General features: G+C 35.0%; 1 protein-coding gene across 3 annotated transcripts in view; it reads right to left on the bottom strand.

The window, feature by feature from the left end:
- Nucleotides 1-21,632, bottom strand: part of GABRB2 (gamma-aminobutyric acid type A receptor subunit beta2) — a gene marked incomplete at its 3' end in the record, with an annotated part of 131,316 nt that overhangs the window by 81,519 nt on the left and 28,165 nt on the right. For all 3 annotated transcript variants that reach the window (XM_079542593.1, XM_079542594.1, XM_079542595.1), the window contains exon 2: nt 1,643-1,863. In XM_079542593.1, coding sequence (XP_079398719.1) covers nt 1,643-1,863 — 221 coding nt within the window. The remainder of the gene's footprint in view (nt 1-1,642; nt 1,864-21,632) is intronic.

Genomic DNA, 21,632 nt, shown 5'->3' with positions numbered 1-21,632 from the left:
TTTAAAATCCAACTACCCACTCTCCTGCTGTGGATGGAGGTGTTCTGAAGAAAAATGCATCTCCAATCTTTGAGTCCTATGTAGAAGAAAGATCCTTAAGACAGTCAGCGGTCTCCCTTTTTATTCCAAAAATTGCATCTTTCCCCAAATTGGCTCATTTTACCAATGTCTTGCCACATAGAAAAAGTGCAACAGTGATTCTAAGGACAGCAGAGTAGATTTGTATCTATAAAACAGCTACCATCCCAAAGTGCATATCAAGGTTGACAATTTATAATTCTTCATAATAATGCTTAGCACTTACACCGTGTTTTATGAGATCAAAGCACTTCACAAACTAATTAATCTTCACAACACCCTTGTGAGAAGGTAGGTTTTACTATTCCAATTTAATAAATGGAACAACTGAGGCAGAGGAATTGTACAGTTTGTTTCATGCCACAAAGGGAGTCCTGGTCTTCAGTTTATAGATTAGAAGTAACAGAAGCGCTAGTTCTGTGGTGAATTCCCTGGGACCGCCAACTGAACTATTTGCATGAGTAAAGAAAATAGAATCTGGCCCATATCTTGTTTTGTTAAAATTACAGACAATTCACTTAAGGAATTTACAAGGGAATCAAGAAGCCCAGTTCCTTTCCTTGTGTAGAATCAAATTCACTGTACAAGTGACTGAAATAAATACATACAACTGTGTGCTGCTTTCCTTTACATTAGGGAAAAAAATAATCAAGATAAAAGTGCCTCTTCCTTGACTTGAGTTACAGGCAGAGTAGAAAAATCTCTCAAGAAGTAAGATAAATGTAGTAAAGAAAGCTTTTAGAATTCACATCCCCCCAAATTCACATTCTATCTTTTCCTCAACATGAAAACATCAAACCTTCTAGACTGAAGTTCTGCAGGGTTTTCGGTTGTTTTTGTTTTTTTTTAAGCCAGTCAACATTTTCTGCTTTGTTACATACCACATCATATTAAGTCGGTCATCTTTTGCAGGAATATATATAAATCCCTCAAGGGAATTATTTTCTTTTTTCTATGAATGCTACAAAAGAGGTTCCATTTCTCAAACCTTCAAAAGTTCTTTTGTTTATTTCTGCAGTCATTAAAAATTTATTTAATGAGTATATAGCCATTCACTCACAAAACTAGGCTGAATGACAATTCAGGTCAAACCTTTTATCAGCAAAAATGAGAAAGCTGATTTTCATGACAGTAACATACAAACCAATTAAATGTTTAATTAACATTGTTTATAAAATATATTATTTAATTAAACAACCAATTCAGACATAAATTTTCCTTTTTCTCCACCAATCTCCTTATAATTGTATTTCAACTTCTTTGAGGATGCAGTTCTAAGAACAGCGTTTAATCCAGAATGCGTATTTACAATAGTATTTATAGTCTTACGTGTTCTTAAATATTTTGGAACTGTACTAAAAATCAAAGTTTATTTATAATCCAAATTTTATTTTAAAAATCTTCATCCATTCTTTAAACACTTCAAATAGTTTCTGGAATGTCAGCAGTTTTACAGAACATAGCAATACAAAGAACAGCAATAAATAAGGCAAACAAATAGGCATAAATTTGAAGCCACGATTAAAAGACTAAAAATAAGGAGTCAGAAATGGTTCGCACTGACCTTAGTCCATACAAGACCGTCCCATCTGGATGCAAGCGGATCATTCTGTTCTTCACAGTGACACCATGCACAAATGACTTCTTGTCATTCAGGAAATAGGTATCAGGAACCCATAGCTGATCAGCTACTCTATTGTCCAGAGTAAGGTTTAGAGGTATTACATTATATGACAGCCTCTTATCTCTCCATGCTTGCTGAAAGTACATTGTCAAGGTATAGTCCTGTAGTTATGAAAACAAGAAAAGATGATTTATATTAAAATAGAGGGCATAAAGACATAAATATGCAAATTTAGCTGTTGTGATTTTGCTTCTTTCAGTTTAGAATTTCTGTAAGTAAACTTTACTGTTACTGTGCTGAAGAGCTTATACCTACTTAACAGGAATGAGAAAATATAAAAGATTGATTTTTTGTGACTGACATAGAGTTTCAATATTTAAAAAAAGAAAGAATAATAGAGAAAAAAAATATTTTCAGATGGTTAACAATTTGCAATTTCTATAGCACATTACAAGCCAACAAATTCTAGGAAGTAAACATTCACAGACCTAAATTTTACTTCACAGCCACCACTGATCCAGATCTCTGGATAAGCCCCTGCATCTTTAAAATTGCAGCTACCCATTCAAATGCTTTTCTAAATTAAAATCTCTTCAGTCTGTTAACTTTCCCCTGGGCACTGAAATCAATGGGAAGTCCCCAGTGTTTCTGTGCTAGAGTCTTATGCTTAATTTTACAGATGAAGTGACTCTGGTTACTTCAGTGGGACAATTCAGAGAACGCAATTAAGCATCTAGCTAAATATTTGCAGTATTAGGAGACTACTGGCTCTCTTTTTCTCATACAGGCCACTAATAAACAGTACTTGGGAGATATTTTCATTTTTAGTGTATTGTGATGATATTTCATAAACTAATTTCTAGCACTGGATAACAGAAAATCATGTAAGATCTGAGTATTTTATTGCAAAAATTGCAATACTGGCTCTCAATTGTTGCTTTATATTTCACTGTCCCTTTAGCATATTTTAAAGGACTGAAAATACATTTTTATTTTAGCTGGCAAAAAAAAAAAAAACATTCAAAGACACCTATCATATCTGTATTTTCTGAACATTTTCATTTAAAAAAAAAAACGGCATAAACTGTACACAGAATTTCTTACAAAACCAAACAGTTTAATTATTTTATTTTCGCCACGTCACAGTTTTGCAACCCAAACTTTCAGAAGACCTCCAAAAATGCCTATTTGCAAAATCACTGAAATATACTTAGTGAAAAAAAAAGTTTCATGTTTCCAGAAGTTACCTTTTCACATTACAGCCAAGCACTTGATAAGGAACAAACCAAGAAAAAGCTGCTTTCCTTGGTGAATGAGCACAGGCTGTAATGCAGAGATAGGCTTCAACCCATCCTCAAGCACTCAGATACACCTCTCCCTCCTCTGCTTTTAGAGCACCCAGTCCTAAACTACGTACCTCAGCAATGCGCCAGCAATGAAGTGAATGAAAGCCACTGTCGACCACAAATTGAAAAGGAAATCAAAATCAGATTTTTTAATTTATAATATCAATACCTGAATAACCAGAAACTTGTTTCTCCTCTCTGCCCTGATAAAACATTTTAGACCTAAACCAGTTTGGTACAATTGTTCCCTTTAAAATATACGCAGTGTACCCTTAAAAATGGGTACTAGGTAAGGCCTTTGAAAACTGCACATGAATAGCTCTTTATTACAGCGGAATTCTCTAAGTAATGACACAGTACCCAGGAACTATTTAACCCTGCCTCTTCTGCAGAACACTGTGCTCTGAGATGAATCAGTATATTTTTTTTTCTTTAAAGATATATATTTCCATTGCAGGTATTTCTTCCTTTCCAATATAAAACCAGAGTTTGATCTTCTCCCTGTTTTAATACCAAATGTATTTACCTGTCAAATATTATAACTTAATCGGTTTTAATTATCTGAAGACCATTCTTTTTCTTGTTTGCTTTTTGTTCCTCCCCCCCCTTCAGAATTAGGATTAGAGTCCATTTGCAAGAGCATTCCACCTACACAGGAAGAATTTTTCTGTTGTGCTCTACTGTACTGCAGTATTTGCTTCATAACTAGAAACAAGAAAACGTTCAGTCATATATTGTCAGTAAGAAAATGTATTAGACTTGATTATTATAACATATCACAACATGAAATAGATGGATTGTAACAATCACTTCCCTACTGTCCTTGAGTTATCACATTTTATTCTTATTCTAAAGTATAGTCTCCACGTAAGTCATATGTATGAAAGACTCTTCCCTTTTACACCTCAGTTAAAGAAGAAGAAAGGCAGAGAAGGAAAATTAAATGTGCATAAAAATGAATTACATAAATCTGCAAATTTTGGAGCACTGGTATAGCTGAAAGAAATGCTAAGACATCATGCTGGAGTTCAGGGACTGCGTCCCAGAAAAGATCTGGTGCACCAACTAAAAACTATTCGGCATCAAATGGCCCTATTTTTCTGACACGGCTGCAGCGTTTGATGGTCAAATTGAGATATCTTAAATAACTTTATGAAACTTTTTAATTTAGGAGAAAAAAAAAATCAAGTTACATATCTCAATGTCTGATTAGTGAGAACAAGATGAAAACTTTGCACACAAGGTTCAATTCATTCCCTAATAAAGAGACATCTGTTCTCAAAAATCCTACAAATTCAAAAAGATTTTTAGGCATAAAATACTCCTGTACTGTCCCATGGCTCTCTGACATTAAGACCATCCTCACCCTCCAGAAACACTACTAAGAATAAAAGTCAGCTAATTTCACATTAAATATGGGAATTCCCCTTGGCTGTTAAGATAAACATCAAAACAAATACATATCAAAAAGTATCTTGTCTTTTTAGGAAGACAGCCACACTGTGAAGAAGTGGAAGAATTGAAGTGGCTAGTAGATACAATAGTAGTTTGGGAAGTAGGACCTTAGCATGCTATTAAATTCACAGAGTGAGATAATTGGTAGTTTACTGTAAGTGTATAGATGAAACAGAAGCCAACTGCAACTGCCTCAAAGAGTAACGAAACCAAACCTCACAATGACTATACTAACTATGCTTTGTAAAACATGATACAGACCAGCTATGGATGCACAGGCTGTTTACAATACATGAATACAGAGATACAGTTCACATACATAAATAAATAGGTTCATCAGTTACCCTGAATACAAGGTTTAAAATGCACTGTAAAAACTTCTATTAAATTATCTATTAAATTAAAAAAGAATAAATTTTGTTTAGTATATTTATGATTTTTTTTTTTTTTTTTACCCTGAGTTCACAAGTTACCTTGGTGTGAAAGTTGTCTGAAAATGCATTTACTGCTAACATACACTGGGAGATTTAAACTTAAATTTAACGAAGGCAATTGCTATAAGCAGCCAAGTTGTCAATGACCTCCAATGATCATGGGGAAGTTAATGCACAGGAAAGCAATACATCTGAAAACTAGCACACTTACTTATATTTTCTAGTAATACCTATTTTTTAATATATACATACATACACACACACATATATTCTTTCATCATTAACACTCAGAAAGTTTTCTTAAGCCATGAAAGAAAAAAAAGAATGAAAAGAAAGAAAAGAAATAAAAATGCCTATTGGGGATTACTACAAGCCAAAAAGATCAGAACACCAGTATTAACTAGACTCATCCCTGGTCAGTAATTTTCAAATGTATATTTTTGGTCCTCTTTTTATGCTAGAAGAAGGATCAAGGCAGTAAAGAAAATAAACGTCATAAATATTCACAGTGACTGGAAGAGTCTAATGCAAAAGATGGAGGCAAACACACATTTTCTTCCATGCATTTCAAAGGATACTCCAATTTGAGAACAACAACAACATAAAAAATATAGTTCTTTTTCTTCTGCATTTCAGAAAACAGGACTGATCCACAGATAGCTTAAAAATGTATACCTGCACTTGTATTAACAAGGATATAAAGCAGCTGCTGTAACGCTTTAGAAGTAATAAAATCAGGACTCTTAGGAGGAGAAAAATAAATAAGTCTAAGGAACATTTTGTGTATTATAAATACAACGTACAGCAGCAGGGAGTTGAATAAGCTATTTATTTCAACTCATTAGTATTGAATGGAGAACTAATTTGCAATTTGGCTTAAGTCCCTTCTTCTTCACTTCCCCGGTTATTCCTAACTTGCATTTAAAAAAATGCTTTACTGCATTTCCCAATACGGCATTCTTAAAACCAGCTAATTTTCTTTGAAAATACTTGAAGCTGAAGATTTTGCCTGAATGCTGTATTTATTTACTACACATATTTAAATAGCTGGCTGCTTGCAACATATTTAAGTTCGGCTTAAGTAAATTATGAAGAGCATAGATCTGTGCTGAAAGAAAACCTGTATCTTAATATATTAAAAACTATTTAGTCAAGAAGAAAGTAAGAGGTATAAAATCTACCCCCTCCTCAGACTTAAATGAAGTTACTAACAAAGAATGCAGTTTCTACACTGGGAAGCATGTTTCAGTGTTTGAGCAGTCCAGAAAACAATCCAAAGCAAAGCGCTTCAAGCAAAAGAAGCATCAGTGGATTTACTTCAAAAGCAATGGCTTTCCCTGAGAGCAAGCCACTGAAAAGCCCTTCAGTTCTCATTTTCTTTACATCTAACTATTGCAACATGTTCTATTCTTAACCTCCTATCTCACACAGGTCAAGAATATCCACATGACAAGTCTGCTCTGTTGGCACTGAAGACACCATTAAGTGGCTTAGTTTTGCCACTTGGATTGAAAGCTGAACAAATTGTTGAAAAAGTGGCTTTTAGGAATGGATAATGGAAAAGAAATACAATATATTGCCAACTATTAAAAAAAAAAAAAAAGACAAAAATCCACTAACATTTACACGTTCCTTAAGTATTTTCATCAAAAACAACTATAGATGACCCACTGACATCAAGAACCCAACACAGAATCAAAGTTGAACTCCCTCAGCCCATCAAATCTCCTTCCTAAGGTGGCTCCACATCCTTTTAAATTCCTTGAGTTATTTGTGTCTCCTAAAAGTTTGCAGGTAATTTTTCTTGATGGGAATTGTATTATCTGAAGTCTATGATATTTCCAAAACATGAGAAGATCCCAATATCAAAGCTCACCATTTATTCCGCTGCAATCATCTCCAAATTATTTATCAGCAATTCTCATCCTTCAGCTGAACAAATAAACAGAGATGGGTTGTTTACCTTCTGCAACAAGGTTCTTGGAAAAACACAGTGCTATGGAATCAAGCTAGAGACTTGTGTACGGAAGGCAAACTAATTGGAGCCTGAAATATAAAGCTATGAAACTCGGAGTAACAGACTGATCATCGCTCCAGCATCAAGATCGTGAATGTTTGTTTCCTCAGCTACTACTGAGGTTTCTTTGCAGCAATTTGCAGATTTGGTGCAGCATTTACTTAGCAGTTCTTTCTGTTTCTGAATATGTTCCAAAGGACTCATTTATATATGAGTATCTCTGGAAATTGCTCCAAAAGTAATGCATCCTATTTATTTCCAAGGAAACTGTAACAGATGCAAAGAACACAGAGATAGAAATAGATAGAGCTACTATCTGCTATCTATAGCAAATCCACTGCACTTCAATGCAGCACCACTGTATTTCACACACTTAAAGGAAATAAAGCCATTATGTCTAATGTGTCTCCCATCAGTTCAATTAGTTCAGCAAGACACTGAGACACTTGGTTTTCATTTGTAACAAGTCATCCAGACTGAACAGTAATACTGCACTTTTACTGATCCAGCAATCTGCATGTCATTCCAATCAAAGAACAGATGCCGTATGTCTTTTAGCTCTCTGACTTGCAATCTCTCGATAACAAGACAAAGATTTAAAAAGTGAACTTAGAATGAAAGCAGAAAGATACTTGCTCTGGAGTCACACATCTTGATATCTTCAGATTTTTCTCTTTTGAAAGGATCTACTCCTCTCTTTATGAACCTTCACAGGATTCTCAACTGAACAAATTAAAGTGAATAAATCTAAACTATACTCACCTTAAACAAAAATATACATACTCTATTTTTCTGTCTCAGGCATAAAATTACGTGGTATTGTTATTTATTCAGATCTTACAAGTAGAATGAATTATTTTGAACCACAAGAAACATCCAAAAATTAGTTTATGTTTGTATTTCAAATGTCACGTTCTTCCCAGAGAGACCAATCCTGAGTTCATATGCAATTCAACAATACTGCACATCTGCAGAAAGGTAAATACCTACAACAGTAATCACTTCTGTTGCCATCTTTACCAAGATTCCCTTACTCTAGCTCATTATTAGCAGTATTTCAAATAAGAAAAATAATCATAACTGCTTAAATAAAGTGGAAATAAACTGGTGATTAAGCAGAACCAGAGATGTAAATGGAAACTTTGATGAGAGTAAGTGGTGGCCTGAATTATTTGGAAGAAGGGACTGCCACCAGAAACACATGTTTTACTGGCCGTTTTGAATCATCATAACAATGATAATATTTTTACAAGATAGGAATACAGTAATTGAGTGCAAGATTGATTCTAGGTAAAACACAGGAAATCAGTTTGTGCTTAGGTGCAGACCTGAACTTACATAACATTTGAGCAAGTGCTCTTTTTCTAATACTTTATATGAGGGCTGCTACGAAAAGCGCCTCCTATTTTACCATGTTGGCAGGACAGCAACATAGTTTGAATCTTCCCACCACTATTCCATTACATTTTGTTGCTTCACAACAGACAGCAGCTGAGGGGCAGTCTGACACAACAGCATCTGACGTGGAGCTGTGTGTGAACAGGGGGGTGTCACTGAACTCCTCCATGTGGAGAAAAAGTCAGCCTTTCTCTTGCAACACCAGGCCCCATACCAGTTTGAAGCACCTTGAAGCACATTGCTAATCCTGGCTGGACTGTCTTACTACACCCACTGCATAGTCCAGATTTGGCACCTTCTGACTTCCATGTATTTGGGCAAATGAATGATGGACTGCATAGGCAACATTTTCCTAGCAATGCTGCAGTAATAGCAGCTGTGAAACCATGGGTCACCTCTGCTAGTTCAGATGTTTATGAGTGCAGCATGCAGGCTCTTGCTCTTTCTTCTTGGTGAAACTGCACAGCTAAGCTTCTCACAGGTAGCTGAGAACTGGCTCTATCAAGTACAGCTGTTGTATTCTTCACATCCATTACAGTTTCCTTAGAAATAAATAGGATGCACTACTTTTGGAGCAGAGCTTCCAGAGATACTCATATACAAATGAGTCCTTTGGAACATATTCAGAAACAGAAAGAATGGTTAAGTAAATGCTGCACCAAATGATCATGAATAACTTCTGAACAGCTTATAAAATTAATAATGAAATGAATGCACATTCATTTAAAGAATATGATACTTGTTTCTAATTTTTTTGCACTAATTTTGAGAATATAAATAGATATACTGTATGAAAAGAAAATAAATATATAAACAAATGTATACACATATGCAGAAATACTTTAAATATAGCCTTGCTGATGAACAAGTTTTCTTTTGAAGAAGGATCACTCCGTGATGGCAAGGAGACTCCAGCGACAGAAGATTTATTAATGTGCCTGCTATTGTGTAAGTGAGCTAGTCTGCCTTTTTTTTTTTTACATCCAAAAGGATGTACAGTTGCTAAATTCCCAACTGCAGACTTTGGTCTAATAGAAATTAAGACTAAATGAGAACTGAGATACGCTCAGTGTTTACTACTAGAACAGGCTGTCGTTTGACCAACTGTGGAGCACGTAAATAAACAAGGCAGATAGGGAAAGTGGCTGCCTGTTGCAAAATCTGTTAAACATACGTCAACAGTTACAGTCCATCCCTTTAACATACAGCCTCCTGACATTTTAAGGAGCTTTGCATCACCTCCCTTAACCTGAGACACCAGAGTATTTATTCTTTCTGAAGCTAAAGTCTATCTGCTATTATCTCCATGTAAGAAAACACATACATGGAGTTTCCGGGTTGGGAGTGCCTACAAAGCTCAGATGAGTGGCTTCTCCCTTTTCATTTCAGAATTACAAATGAAAGAACGAATCTTTAAGAATTAGTGTTTAAAAGTAAAACACTCTACTACTAATCCTGCTAGATTTCTATTTTGCCTTTCTTGATCGAGTTTCTTGGTGTAAATAAAAAATAAGAAAGTATGGTAAGTATGGTTAGGTAAAATCCCAAATACCCACCGTGCTCTTAGTACACGCACCCACTTAGGAAGCACAAATGGAAATGATTCCAGACAACTGGAATGTGCCAGCTATTTTTAAAGCTATTTTGCACTCACATATGAAGCACCAGCAGCAATTGGTTTCTCTCAAACACTTTCACAGATTCTGTTACTCTTCTTTCTAGCCTGCTGATTCCAAGTTCTCTAAAATGGCTCATTAATCTGTTAGTGACAAACTGATGTCTCTAAAGAAGCAGTGTACTCTGGAGACTACAAATCTCCCACAGATACATTCCTATAAGCATTTATATATCATGGTCTAATACACTGGAGGCTACACACTGCACTTTAGACTAATGTGTTTCCTTACTGTTTACACATAAATCTTGTGGGAATAAACGAAGCACCGTTATTAAGTTGCCTTACTTGAGCAGTGCTCTTGAATTCTCTAACCTTATGTACAGATTTCATAAGGCTGAACAGTGAAGACTGTGAGAATAAATAAAAAAGAACAAAAACACAGATAGTGCCATGTCATGTAGGCCTTTGTGGTCTTTTAAATGCTTTCCCCATAACCCAAGATGTGACAGGTTGCTACTCTCAAAAATGTCAGGCATCGCAGAGTGCTGGCAGCACTGAAGTAAAAAGGACAATTTTAAATAACGCCACATCATTCCTTTCATAGTGATGACAAGCGTGTGGAAATTGATAGAAAGTCCAATTTGCACGACAGCCAAACGCTTCAGCAAAGAGAATACACTTAGCAGAAACGCTTCCAAGAGAATCAGTGATGTATTCAGATGAAAAAGAGATGATTATTATGTTGTAAGGAGACTATTTTTTTTTTTTTAAATCTGCAAAAATATTGCATTTTTAACAGTCAGTGCATCTGCATTAATTATTCTTTAAACTGTTCATGGTTCAGCAAAGCCAAAGCCTGTCGGAATATCCCACAGGGAAGAATTTTCATTTTGAGTGCCTCTATTACAAGGGTCCATTTTTCTTTGACAGATAAAGAAGCCTTCTTAACTGCAATATCCACAAAAAATAAAAAATAAAAACAAAAATACCATCTAGCTTTCATACTTAACCCGCATATTTAATCTACTCAACTCTAAACCACGGGACTCAACAGGTAGACATGTTTGGATAGGTGTGTTGAACTCTACATTCTATGCCGTAAATATTCAGGTGTACCTTGCCATTTTGATTTTTGTTAGGATTCTGCCTTATTCACAATTAAGTTGCATTAAATCACTGTTTTCCATAAATAAATACATTGCTGTTTCTCTCATATGAGTGACTTAGATGATTCTATTCAAATATGTTTAGAAGCTTAATGTGGAAAAAATAAATGTTAATCTACAAATCTGTTTTCTTTTTCCTATTGAAAATTCATCATGTAATAGATGCATTTAAGCAGTTTAGCTTGAATAATAAAAGGCAATTCTTCTCAAACAATATATCAACATACTAGTGAATTCATCTTATACTTTTGTTCAGAGGTTTTATGGATCAAATTCATAACGCAAAAATATTTTTTAAAACTCTCACAGATTGGATATTATTTACAAGTTCAATTTTTCATGCTAGTATTTCCTTCTTTTGGATTAAAAAAAAAAAAAAAGAGGAAAGCAGATGTGAATGCTTTGGAAACACCTCCCTTCCACTCCCACCACACGATTATTTAGTACTCAATACATAGATTTTCAAGGTGATTCGAGGGATGCTTTTCATCATCTGTACTTCAGTGACCAAATGGAAATAACTGCTTTGACAGCTGGAAACATCAAGAGCAAGACAGAAGTTTGCCTCTTTTCAAGACATGAAAGGTAAACGGTTAACTGGAAATGACACAAAAAGTATTTCTCTCTTGACGTTAAAATCACTGAAGCATGAAAATTCTCTATTGTTCCAGGAAAATTTTTCTTTTTTTTTTTTTTTTAAATCCATATTAGAATCAACTTCTTTAACCCCTGCTGGTGTGCCTCCCTACCCCACTTCATTTAAAACCATGCTAAAAAAAAAACCAACAAAACACACAAACCAACTGGCACTAAAACCCATATGTACGTTCACTTTTACTCCCTGACAAATAAACTGCCATTGCACTGTACAAACTGCAGATCTAAGGCATATTAAGTTCCAGTTATACACCATCCATACGTGTGTGGTTCCATGACACTTACTAAGAAAATCCATTTTAAACCATTAAACACAGAAGTAATAAATAAAATACAATAAAACATAATAAAATTCAAGCAGCCCTGTTATTATTCCTCTGAGACCATCTTGAAAATAATGGCCCTCTCTGGGTCTCTCCTGGCAAATTGGTCAGTCTTGATGAATTTTTTGGTCAGTCTTGATGAATTTTTAACACAAGGTTTCTGCACTTGTTTCCAACTCCAAAATAAAGACTTGGTTTAATACTTTAATCTCAGCAGCTTCAAAAAACATTAGCTTGAGTGTTCTGTCTACTCTCTCAAATGATTAGACTTGAAGCCACTGCAGTAAGCGCACAGCTTCAGCAGGTGTTGAACAAGGAAAATCTCAAATAGCTCATATATTTCAGGCTGTTACCTCATATGTGCTTAATACAGTAATTCTGCTTGAGAACCCTACATTATATTTGGCAAGTAGAATACATCAATTTCAAATCCACTAGTTTGTAGATGGTTAATTCATGCATGAAATGTGTGCATTTGCATATCAGTTCACTGGCTTGATTTACAACAAATCTATTTATTTTTAAATAACATCATTGTTTCCTGCTCAAAAGCCACCAAAATGCTTTGCAGTGTATTGCTGCGTTGCTATATGTAAGTTAGTTGAAGCTTAAGAGTAGGCTTTTTCGTTTAGGAAATTCTATTTTGAGACACATTCTTTCTCAGTCATACCAAAATGTTGCGGAACTTCCCCGAGATTTTCCTAATTTTTACTAAAAAAAAAAAAAAAGAAATCTTAAGTACTGCACTTGTCAAAAAGGATGTTTCATTGAAGTGATCTCTCATTTTCTTCCTTGTTTTCTTCCCTCCCACTATAAGAAAAAAACCAGCACAAAATCTCCAACATTACTTACACTTCAGAAATTTGTGTCTGTAAAGTCAACACCTTATTCTTGAATTCTGGTCACCACCTTTTCCATGGAAGTACCAGAAAAAATGGTACTTTCAAAAGGAAGCCACATGAAAGGGGTCTTGAGTTCCATTATAGTATTACAGACAAGTGGGGTATTTTTGGTTTTTGTTTTATTTCCAGCCAGTCTAATAACCAATCATTATACATACTTTACTGCAGAAGTAGTACAGGAAAAACAAATTAAACATAAGAAAAATTGAGTGCACGAGTAGAAGCTCATACGCAGTCTCATTTTTTACAAGATATTGGTAGCACAACTATTTTGAGATAAATGTAATGCTAAATGTAAGGTTCAAATTTAATTGGTAGTTAGATTGAACTAAATAATACTGACATTTTTTAATGCACAGTAGCTCTTCTTTTATTGCATTTTCATGTGAGAATCACTACATCTAAGACCATTAAAATAAAAAACAAACATCTACAACATATTAGAAAAAGAAGGTTTGAAAAAAGAAGGCAAGATTAGCTTCTTACAAACGTCTAAACCGGTTCCAGTAAGGATAGACAATAGATAAACATATCAACAAATTGACTAAAATCCATTAGCTCAGAGTAGAACAGGAACATTTTTCTTTTGACCTAAAAATCTAAAATATATGATGAGAATATACCAAGTGTTTTGGAATTGTAAACAGTCAGAGGATTTTGAAAATTCTGCCAATAAACCTTGCCGTACAGACATTATACTGACTCATGCCATTAGTATCCCAATGCTTCAGTCAACTCTAATATGTTAAGTTAAAGTCTTCCAAAAAATAAACAAACAGTTACCATTAATTTCAAATAGCATTTCAGAACCACTACTTATTTGCTCTTCTTGGAAATGCCACTATTGATTTTACTTCATGTCTGTTGTGTCATCACTTACCACTTATATGCCAAATTGGCTTGAAATTTTGATTGATAGCTCTACTACAAATACTTTATTGCTTGGTGATATTTCTTTACTTGTACCAAAGCTCTGTTCTTATTTGCTAAAGTATGCATAGAACATATTGTTACAGCACTAGTATCTCTAATAAAAACATTGTGACTGCTAGCCTAGGCGCTGATTCATATTCTAATTCACATTCTTCACTAATAGAACTGCTGCAAGATTATATGGTTTTTTTCAGCAAGAGATGAAGAGGAAGAAGAGAGAAGGTGTGTAAGAATGTTGGGTTACTGAACACCAAGAAGAGTATACCATAAATTAATTACTTTATTTCTTGCATTAGACAACTTGTTATTAATGTCACCAAATATAACAACTAAGCACTCCTCTTAAATTATCTCCACATCTGTACAGTGTTCAAAAAGTCAAGACAGACCTCAGGTAGCCTATGGCATAATGCGACCATCTGTAGCAGTTTATAATTAACAAATAAGATTTATGCTACGTGAACCCTCACTTATTTAGGAACTCACTGTAATACTAATCTTAGTATCTGCTTGAGATATCTGGCCAGGAAAACAAAGCACTGAAGATGCTCTCAGGACCTGTGAGAATTAAAGAGTCTTTAAATGAAACAACAGAAAAGAATTTATCTAAAATTATAGCAGATTTTCCACAAAGGGAAGGTAAATATGTACTTAATGCTTCATGAAAGCTGTTCTCCTGAGGAAAGTGTTTAGAATCTAAAACAAAGCATATCCTTCAGAGCATTCCAAAGATTCTCTGATCATTTTCCTAAATCAATACTGAGAAGATTAAAAAAAAAGAAGAAGTAAACACACACAGGGGAAAAAATAATATAACAGTTCTGATTTGCATTTACACTGAACTTCAGAATTTGTGGTACAAAACATCTCATAAGCCAAAATCCAATACTGGTATCTGAATTTTATGGACAGCTTATACAACAGTTGCAATTCTGATCTTCCCTAAATTGATGACAGGCCATTTTATAAGAGAAGTCCTGAGATTCTATTTGATTTTAAAATTATATTTAGACTCTTCCTCCAGTTCCAGATGGGTGCATGGAAAGATCCTAAATATCTGATACCATTTCTAGTAACTTTATTTCACTTGCATTTTGTTTATGTTCTTGTCATATTGTGTCAGAAAATTAACTATTAAGCAGTTTAACATACAGTAAATATCTTTTTTATTCCCCACTATACATTTATTCTAACTTCCTACATGAGTATGGTCCACAATGATTTAGAGACCACACTGCCATAAATATCTCAAAACTTTTTTTCTTAGCAAGAAAAATATTTATTTCTGTATTCAGCTGTATGAAGATGTATACATGCAAATATCTGGATGATTTCTTCAGATATGTAGAACTTCAAACCACAGAGCTTCCTTCTATGATTCCACTACACTGTGAGTTGCTAAGTTTTACTTTTGTCTTTTACTCTGATGAAGTTGAACAAAACAGAAGTAGTGAAATGCTAAATACATTCTTAGACATTGTGATGCTTCAGTACTGCAACTTATTGCACTGGAAACTAGCAACACAAAAACTGTCAATTCAATAAGTTAGATCTAATCCATTACTCAGAACAAAATTCTGATATATTATACAATCTTAGAGGATGCTCTATTTCTTCTAGTAGATTTACCATCAACACTCATTCGGAAATTAGAAAAGGATTCCTCCACCATTTCATCACTTTCTTTGCACTACAGGAGAAATCTGGCAGCCCATATTATAACAACATGACTAGCACTAGCAAGTGAAAGCACCTTAAAATCAACAACTATTCAGACATCTGCTAATCACTTCTAAGATATTTCTTCATTCTTTTAGGTTATCAAACTGAATTTTATGAGAAGAAATGTTTCTGCTGTCATCACTGCCAGATCTAATTTTTGTTTGTTTTTACTTTCTGTGTTTAAGAACAGTAAAAGGCTTTCAGGATTATTCTAGTGAATAAATATATCTCAGCATATTCCATAGTCCATGCTTAAACTTTCCACATTTATCTCACCTCAATTAAAACAGCCACTCTGCTTAAAGCAAGACATTGGAATGGAAGAGCAAAATCCATCAGGAAGAGATTCAGATTTTAATCACTGGATAATTTACACAGTACTCATATATACTATCTATTATTAAAACTAAAACTCACATTTCAAAAAAAAAGAGATGTGGAAATCTAGTATTCCTGGCTGACAGCCATGCACAGAGAACCAACAGCTAACACTAAAGAAAACAAATTTCTATTCATTTACCTTCTATGTGAAATGAACTGTGCAGTGAATTATTTAGAAGAGGGAAATTGTAATTGCATGTGTAATAACGCTGAAAATTAAGGAGAAGCAGATGGAAGACTAGAAGTTCTCTTTTGTAAGTGATAAGAGGATGATTCATAAGTATTTGACATTAGTTAAAATTACTTATGGAACGAATGTTTATGGAAAAATGTTCTTCCTAAGACAATATGCCATCACACAGGCAGCAGAGAATCATCTCAAATGAGACCTTGAATCAAAAGGAGGACAGGAAATAGACTGAGAAATAAGGGCAAAACATGTTCACTTCTACACTGCTGAGATTTGAGTTCTAGCTTCCTACCTCAAGAATTCAGGATGCTATCTGAGGTGTCACAGATCACAGCAGATCAATTAACTTACAGTTTTAAGGGTATTTGATACTGCAGTAAAGTGGTAATTCACTTTCCAAAGAAGTTGGGAAAGAATAGACGCAAGTGGGATGTAACTGCATGAAATGGGTGAAGTTAGATCACTTACAAGCAATCCTTAGAGAAGGCTTCCTCTTCCCCTCCCCTGAGTCTCTGCCAGAATCGTTGAAATGAAAGAATGATTTCAGCTGTACTTCATTGCTGCATATATATATAAAGTATATAAAAATATTTTCATGTGTACTAAATACTTAAAGTATAAGGAAAACAAATCATATGGGAACTTTTTATTAATGTTACCTATCCCCCAATGTCATGTAATTAAAAATGTACAAAAAAAAATTGTCTCCCTTACAGACAATCCCTCAGAACTTCTGTTCATAGTAAATAAGCCAATACCTTCATTATCCAGTTAATGTTTTCACTCCAACATTAACATGTTATTTCCATGCAATGCAGCCTTGCTGCAATAGAAAAGGATGGTGCAGAATATGACCTCAGCAGTATGATGCCATCATTCAGCAGCAGAGAATGGGTGCCTTTTCATCCTAGTGTCAGGAGTACTTGTGCTTTAACCCAGATCTTTTGACATAGCAGACTACTCAAGTTCAAAGCATCATTTTACTTGTGCTATAGTTGTGGGCATACATATAAGAAAGTGCGTTATGCTGTGGAGCTAATAATTCAGTTAAGCAGTATCTTAGTTTCCCTATGAAGCTTTTGGCCTAAAACACATAGCTAAGCATTACTGTCTATTTGTAGCTCATACTCTTCTATTCCATATTCTGAATCATTTTGTTATATTACTACACATAGGTAGTTATTAAACATACTAATCACATCACATAGAGAAGGATTTACTGAGAATTACAATAGATAAATTGGGCTTCCTCTTCTATTTTAGCCATTTAAACAGATTACTGATAATACAGTAGGACATATTTGCTCTTCAGTATTGTTTGGAGATAGAAAACAAATGGTAAAACGATATCTATAAATATTTTGATTCAAAATAACCAGCCACTTTCAATTGTACTTTGGATTAAAAACTCTAATCCCGAAGGGAAAAAAAAAAGTATTTTTTGTAGTACGCTAATATTTCCTTCAGTTTCATTATAGAAATTTAGTCCCGTGACGGGAAGATGTATTAACCAGTACAAGTGAGTACAGTGGTTTTATTTTGGTCACAGAAGTTTTCCAGTTTATTCTCAAAGGAAAGAATTGTTGTTCACTGCTTCCACAACCTTAGATCCAGAAAGTCTTTCCCAATGTGAAAAAGAAACCACTGATTATACAGGTTAAAAAGCAAATGGCCTTTCCATAAAAGCATCCTAATATTATGGTTCTGCAAAGCTACATTTTATGTCCACTTCAACAGGCAAAGAAGGGCATTATTATGCACTGAATATATTTAACTACAGCATGCATGTTGTATCAATGATGTTGAAATTTTCTTCTGATAAAGCAACTGTAATGAATGGTTTCTAATACATTGGGAAATCAAACTCTAGAGAAGTCAAGGATATTCAGCAGTTCCTCCCCACATACCAATGCTAGGATGCTTTAACACGTTCATTTTCATTAGCTGCATGCATGACTTTTGTTTGTTCTTCGTATGATCTATTACTGCATATAACAGCATGGTGGTACCACATAACACATGGCAAAATCCAGAACCCTGTGTAGTGACTTCTGTCACTTTCAGCAAGCTGCCTTCCAAAAAAAGTAGGTTAGTTTGTGTGTTTTTCTAATTAAAGTTCTACCATATCTATTTTCCTAAATGCCTTCCCCCTTCCCCCCCCCCCAAAAAAAAAAACCACACAACTTCATCTGTTCAAATTAAATGAAAACTTTGTTTCCCGACAAAACAAAAAACCCATATCCCTTGCTCACCATCCTATCTCCACGGAAGGAAAATACAAAAGACCAAGAGATATTTGCTGCATAAACAATAAATACTGGGTTTGTATGTGCAAAAGAAACACTCCTGCCTAGAAAGTGTCTTTCTGTAATATTGTGTTAACTTAAGAGATAATGTCAGTAAAATAGTGCATTGTTAGAAGATAATGGCCTCCTGCTGCTGTTAAATGCCAAGGCACAGCTAAGCCATTTATTTGCAAAGTAGGAGACATTAATCCTATGATAATGTTCCACTATAAATGGCACTGCTACTACACAGAGCAGGGTACGTTGATTCAGTCATGTGATCTGATATCTGTGACAGAGCAGCAGTTGCTCAAATATGTTGTTCTGAACTTGTAGTATTTGAACTGATCTCATCTGAATATGCTGCATTTACCGCCTTTCATCCAAGGTTGTAATCTCAGCCAAGTCTCAAATAACATTACATAAATATTCCTAAGGCCATTTTGTAGACTGAGAAACTAAGATTTCTCACATCTTACAGTACAGTTTAGTAGTATCATCAGAAGCAGAAACAGAGAAATATTTACCTTGAAGGAGAGAGAAGCTTTTCTATGTACTTGGTTTCACAGCCCTTTGCTATCAGCACAGAAAAGCCTGCATATGTGTTATGCCTTCAGCATGAAGGGTTGGTTCCCTTTCAGCCTTCAGTATGCTGTGCAAGCATAGAGGGCCATATGGGTGTGATATTCTGAAGAGTTCTGGGAATCTGGACAGACCACTTTTTCCCTTTGACTCTGATCACACACCAGTCCTGCAAGGTGGGGCCCTCACATCAGCAATAACTCAGATTAATTCAAACTCAAAGAACCATGACGCTGCCAGCATCTTAGTAGCATTTATTTTCTCAATTTCTGCTCTAAGATTAACAAGCAACTTCCTGAAAAAACCCTGCAATCCTTCATTCTCTGAAGGAAAATCTGAGCAAGACTTCACACATTCATGGAAGGTTCATGGCTTTGGACAGATTTTCAATTTTTAGATACATGGAGATTTTTTAATGGCCTGTGGGACAAAGCCTAGTGTAAAACAAAACTATGATGTCAGGGTCTGTTGTTGAGTGCCTCGCTGAATATCTATAGCACTTAGGAAGACAGTACAACAGTAGTAGATAGAACTACCAGCCAGAAGGATGGCTCAGCAACAGTCAACCCAAAATTTATAAAGGAGGAAAGGAAGCTGGCCTAACTGTTGAAGAAATGGAAATGCTTACATACCCTAGGACAAAACCAGAACTATTCCTATTAAAATGAAATCCCATCAGGGAATCCAAAGCCATATGGTCTACGACACTTAGCACCAACAGTGGGAATTTTTACTCCAGCATCACAAATAAATGTTAGCAAATAAGGCTTGCTCTATACTGTTTGCTGGTTCGTGGCACGAAAGTGTAGGGGAAAATTATTTACACTGGAACATGCATAGACTGGCACACTGCTGATGCGCCTGTGACAAAGAAGCTGTTAAGACTTTTTAATATCAGAGAAGCTGAAGAATCTCAATCTTCTAATGCATCAATTTGTGGCCTAGTATTTCACAGCTTAATAAGCATTTCTCTGAATTCATTTAAGCAAGTACTGCCCACTGCCTGGTTTCTTTCCTTCACAGCAGGTGAGCTGGTGCCCTAATGCAAAAGCTGACAGAACAGACAAGCACAACTGTGCAATACAAATTCAACATTATTAGTTTATGGAAAGATATAACTAAAAAAATAATATGCTAATTTAAGCAAGGATTCCTAAGTGGTCCAGCTGAAAATAGTAAACCAAAAAAAAAAATTCATTGTCTGAATTACAGATAAGTTTAATGTGCAAGAACCAGTACGTCAGCTCCATTCCACTTTGTAGCTAGTTGAAGTTTGGGAGCTTGAAACACATTCACATCCACAATAACACAAGTACACAATCCATGGAAAGAAAAAAAAAAAAAGACTATTCCAATGATCACCATTTCAGCAAACTGTAGAAAAGCTCTGCAGTAAAAACCTAATGAAATTTTTGATCTTGTAAGCTTGCTTTCACTCTTCTGTTTTGCTTCATTAGTGTAATTTGCATCCAAGTACCTCTAATTATCTATCATAGATGTCACATTTAAAACTAGATGCTACCATATAACTCACATTTTTCCTTTTAGAAATTTCAAGCTTTGTTGTATCCCACAGAATGATTTATTGTGTTATTTCTTCTTTCAATTTATATCTGAATTATGAGTCATTTCTCAGAGACGTTTCACAATTGATAACAGCACTGGATCTATCACAAGAAAAAAAAATACACCCATAAAAAGCAGTAAATCAGAGGTAACTTCTGTCATTAAATGCCCATCCAGGTCAGACAAGGAAACCATATGCATATAGAGCCAGCATGACATAAAAGCTTAAAACAGCCCTCTCAGAGAACTCCACAGCACGCAGCTGTGAGCTTGCTTTTTCATTTTTCTTTTTTCCTTTTCAATATTTACCATTTTTCTTTCATCTTTAAACTGGCCAACTAGACACGGCATTTTTATATCCTCTCTCTTACTCAGTTTCATTCCCTCATTTGGTGGCCTAGTGGCACTAAACTTCAGATAAGCTCCTCTGCATTCTATGAACTTCTTCTGTAATCCGGAACAAAACACTGAAGACAGACAAGTTGTATTCTCCTGTCTTTGTAGAGTGGGGAATAAATATGCAGCTAAAAGACCTGGACATGCCAAAGTTTACTACAGCTCCAACAGAAATCTATAGATCCTTAAATGCATCACAGCAGACAGTAAGAAACTGTTAAATGCTCTAGAGGTAGGCTCAAATGGCAGGCTCTGCACATTTGTGTTTATGTATGTCTGAATAAAGAACTGTTATTTGCTTCCTCATACTCCCTTTGGCATAAGGTAATGCAGTAGCAAAAGTAAACAGCACCAGACAGACTTAAAAATTGATCCTGCAGTTCATTCTGCGTTTTCCTAAGGGGCCTTTCATTAGCAGAACCCAAAGGGTGAAGCATAATTTACCTTATGTAAGGTAGAGTTAATTAGCTCACATTAGAGCCCCGGTGACCAATCCATAAAACAGCCGGAAACATCTTTTTGAATTGCAAAAGCGTTTTCTATCTGCCTTTCTCTTTCC

Source organism: Tetrao urogallus (assembly GCF_951394365.1).
Source record: "Tetrao urogallus genome assembly, chromosome: 14".
In the NCBI taxonomy this organism is placed as follows: domain Eukaryota; kingdom Metazoa; phylum Chordata; class Aves; order Galliformes; family Phasianidae; genus Tetrao; species Tetrao urogallus.
This window is presented reverse-complemented; position numbering and strand designations above follow the sequence as displayed.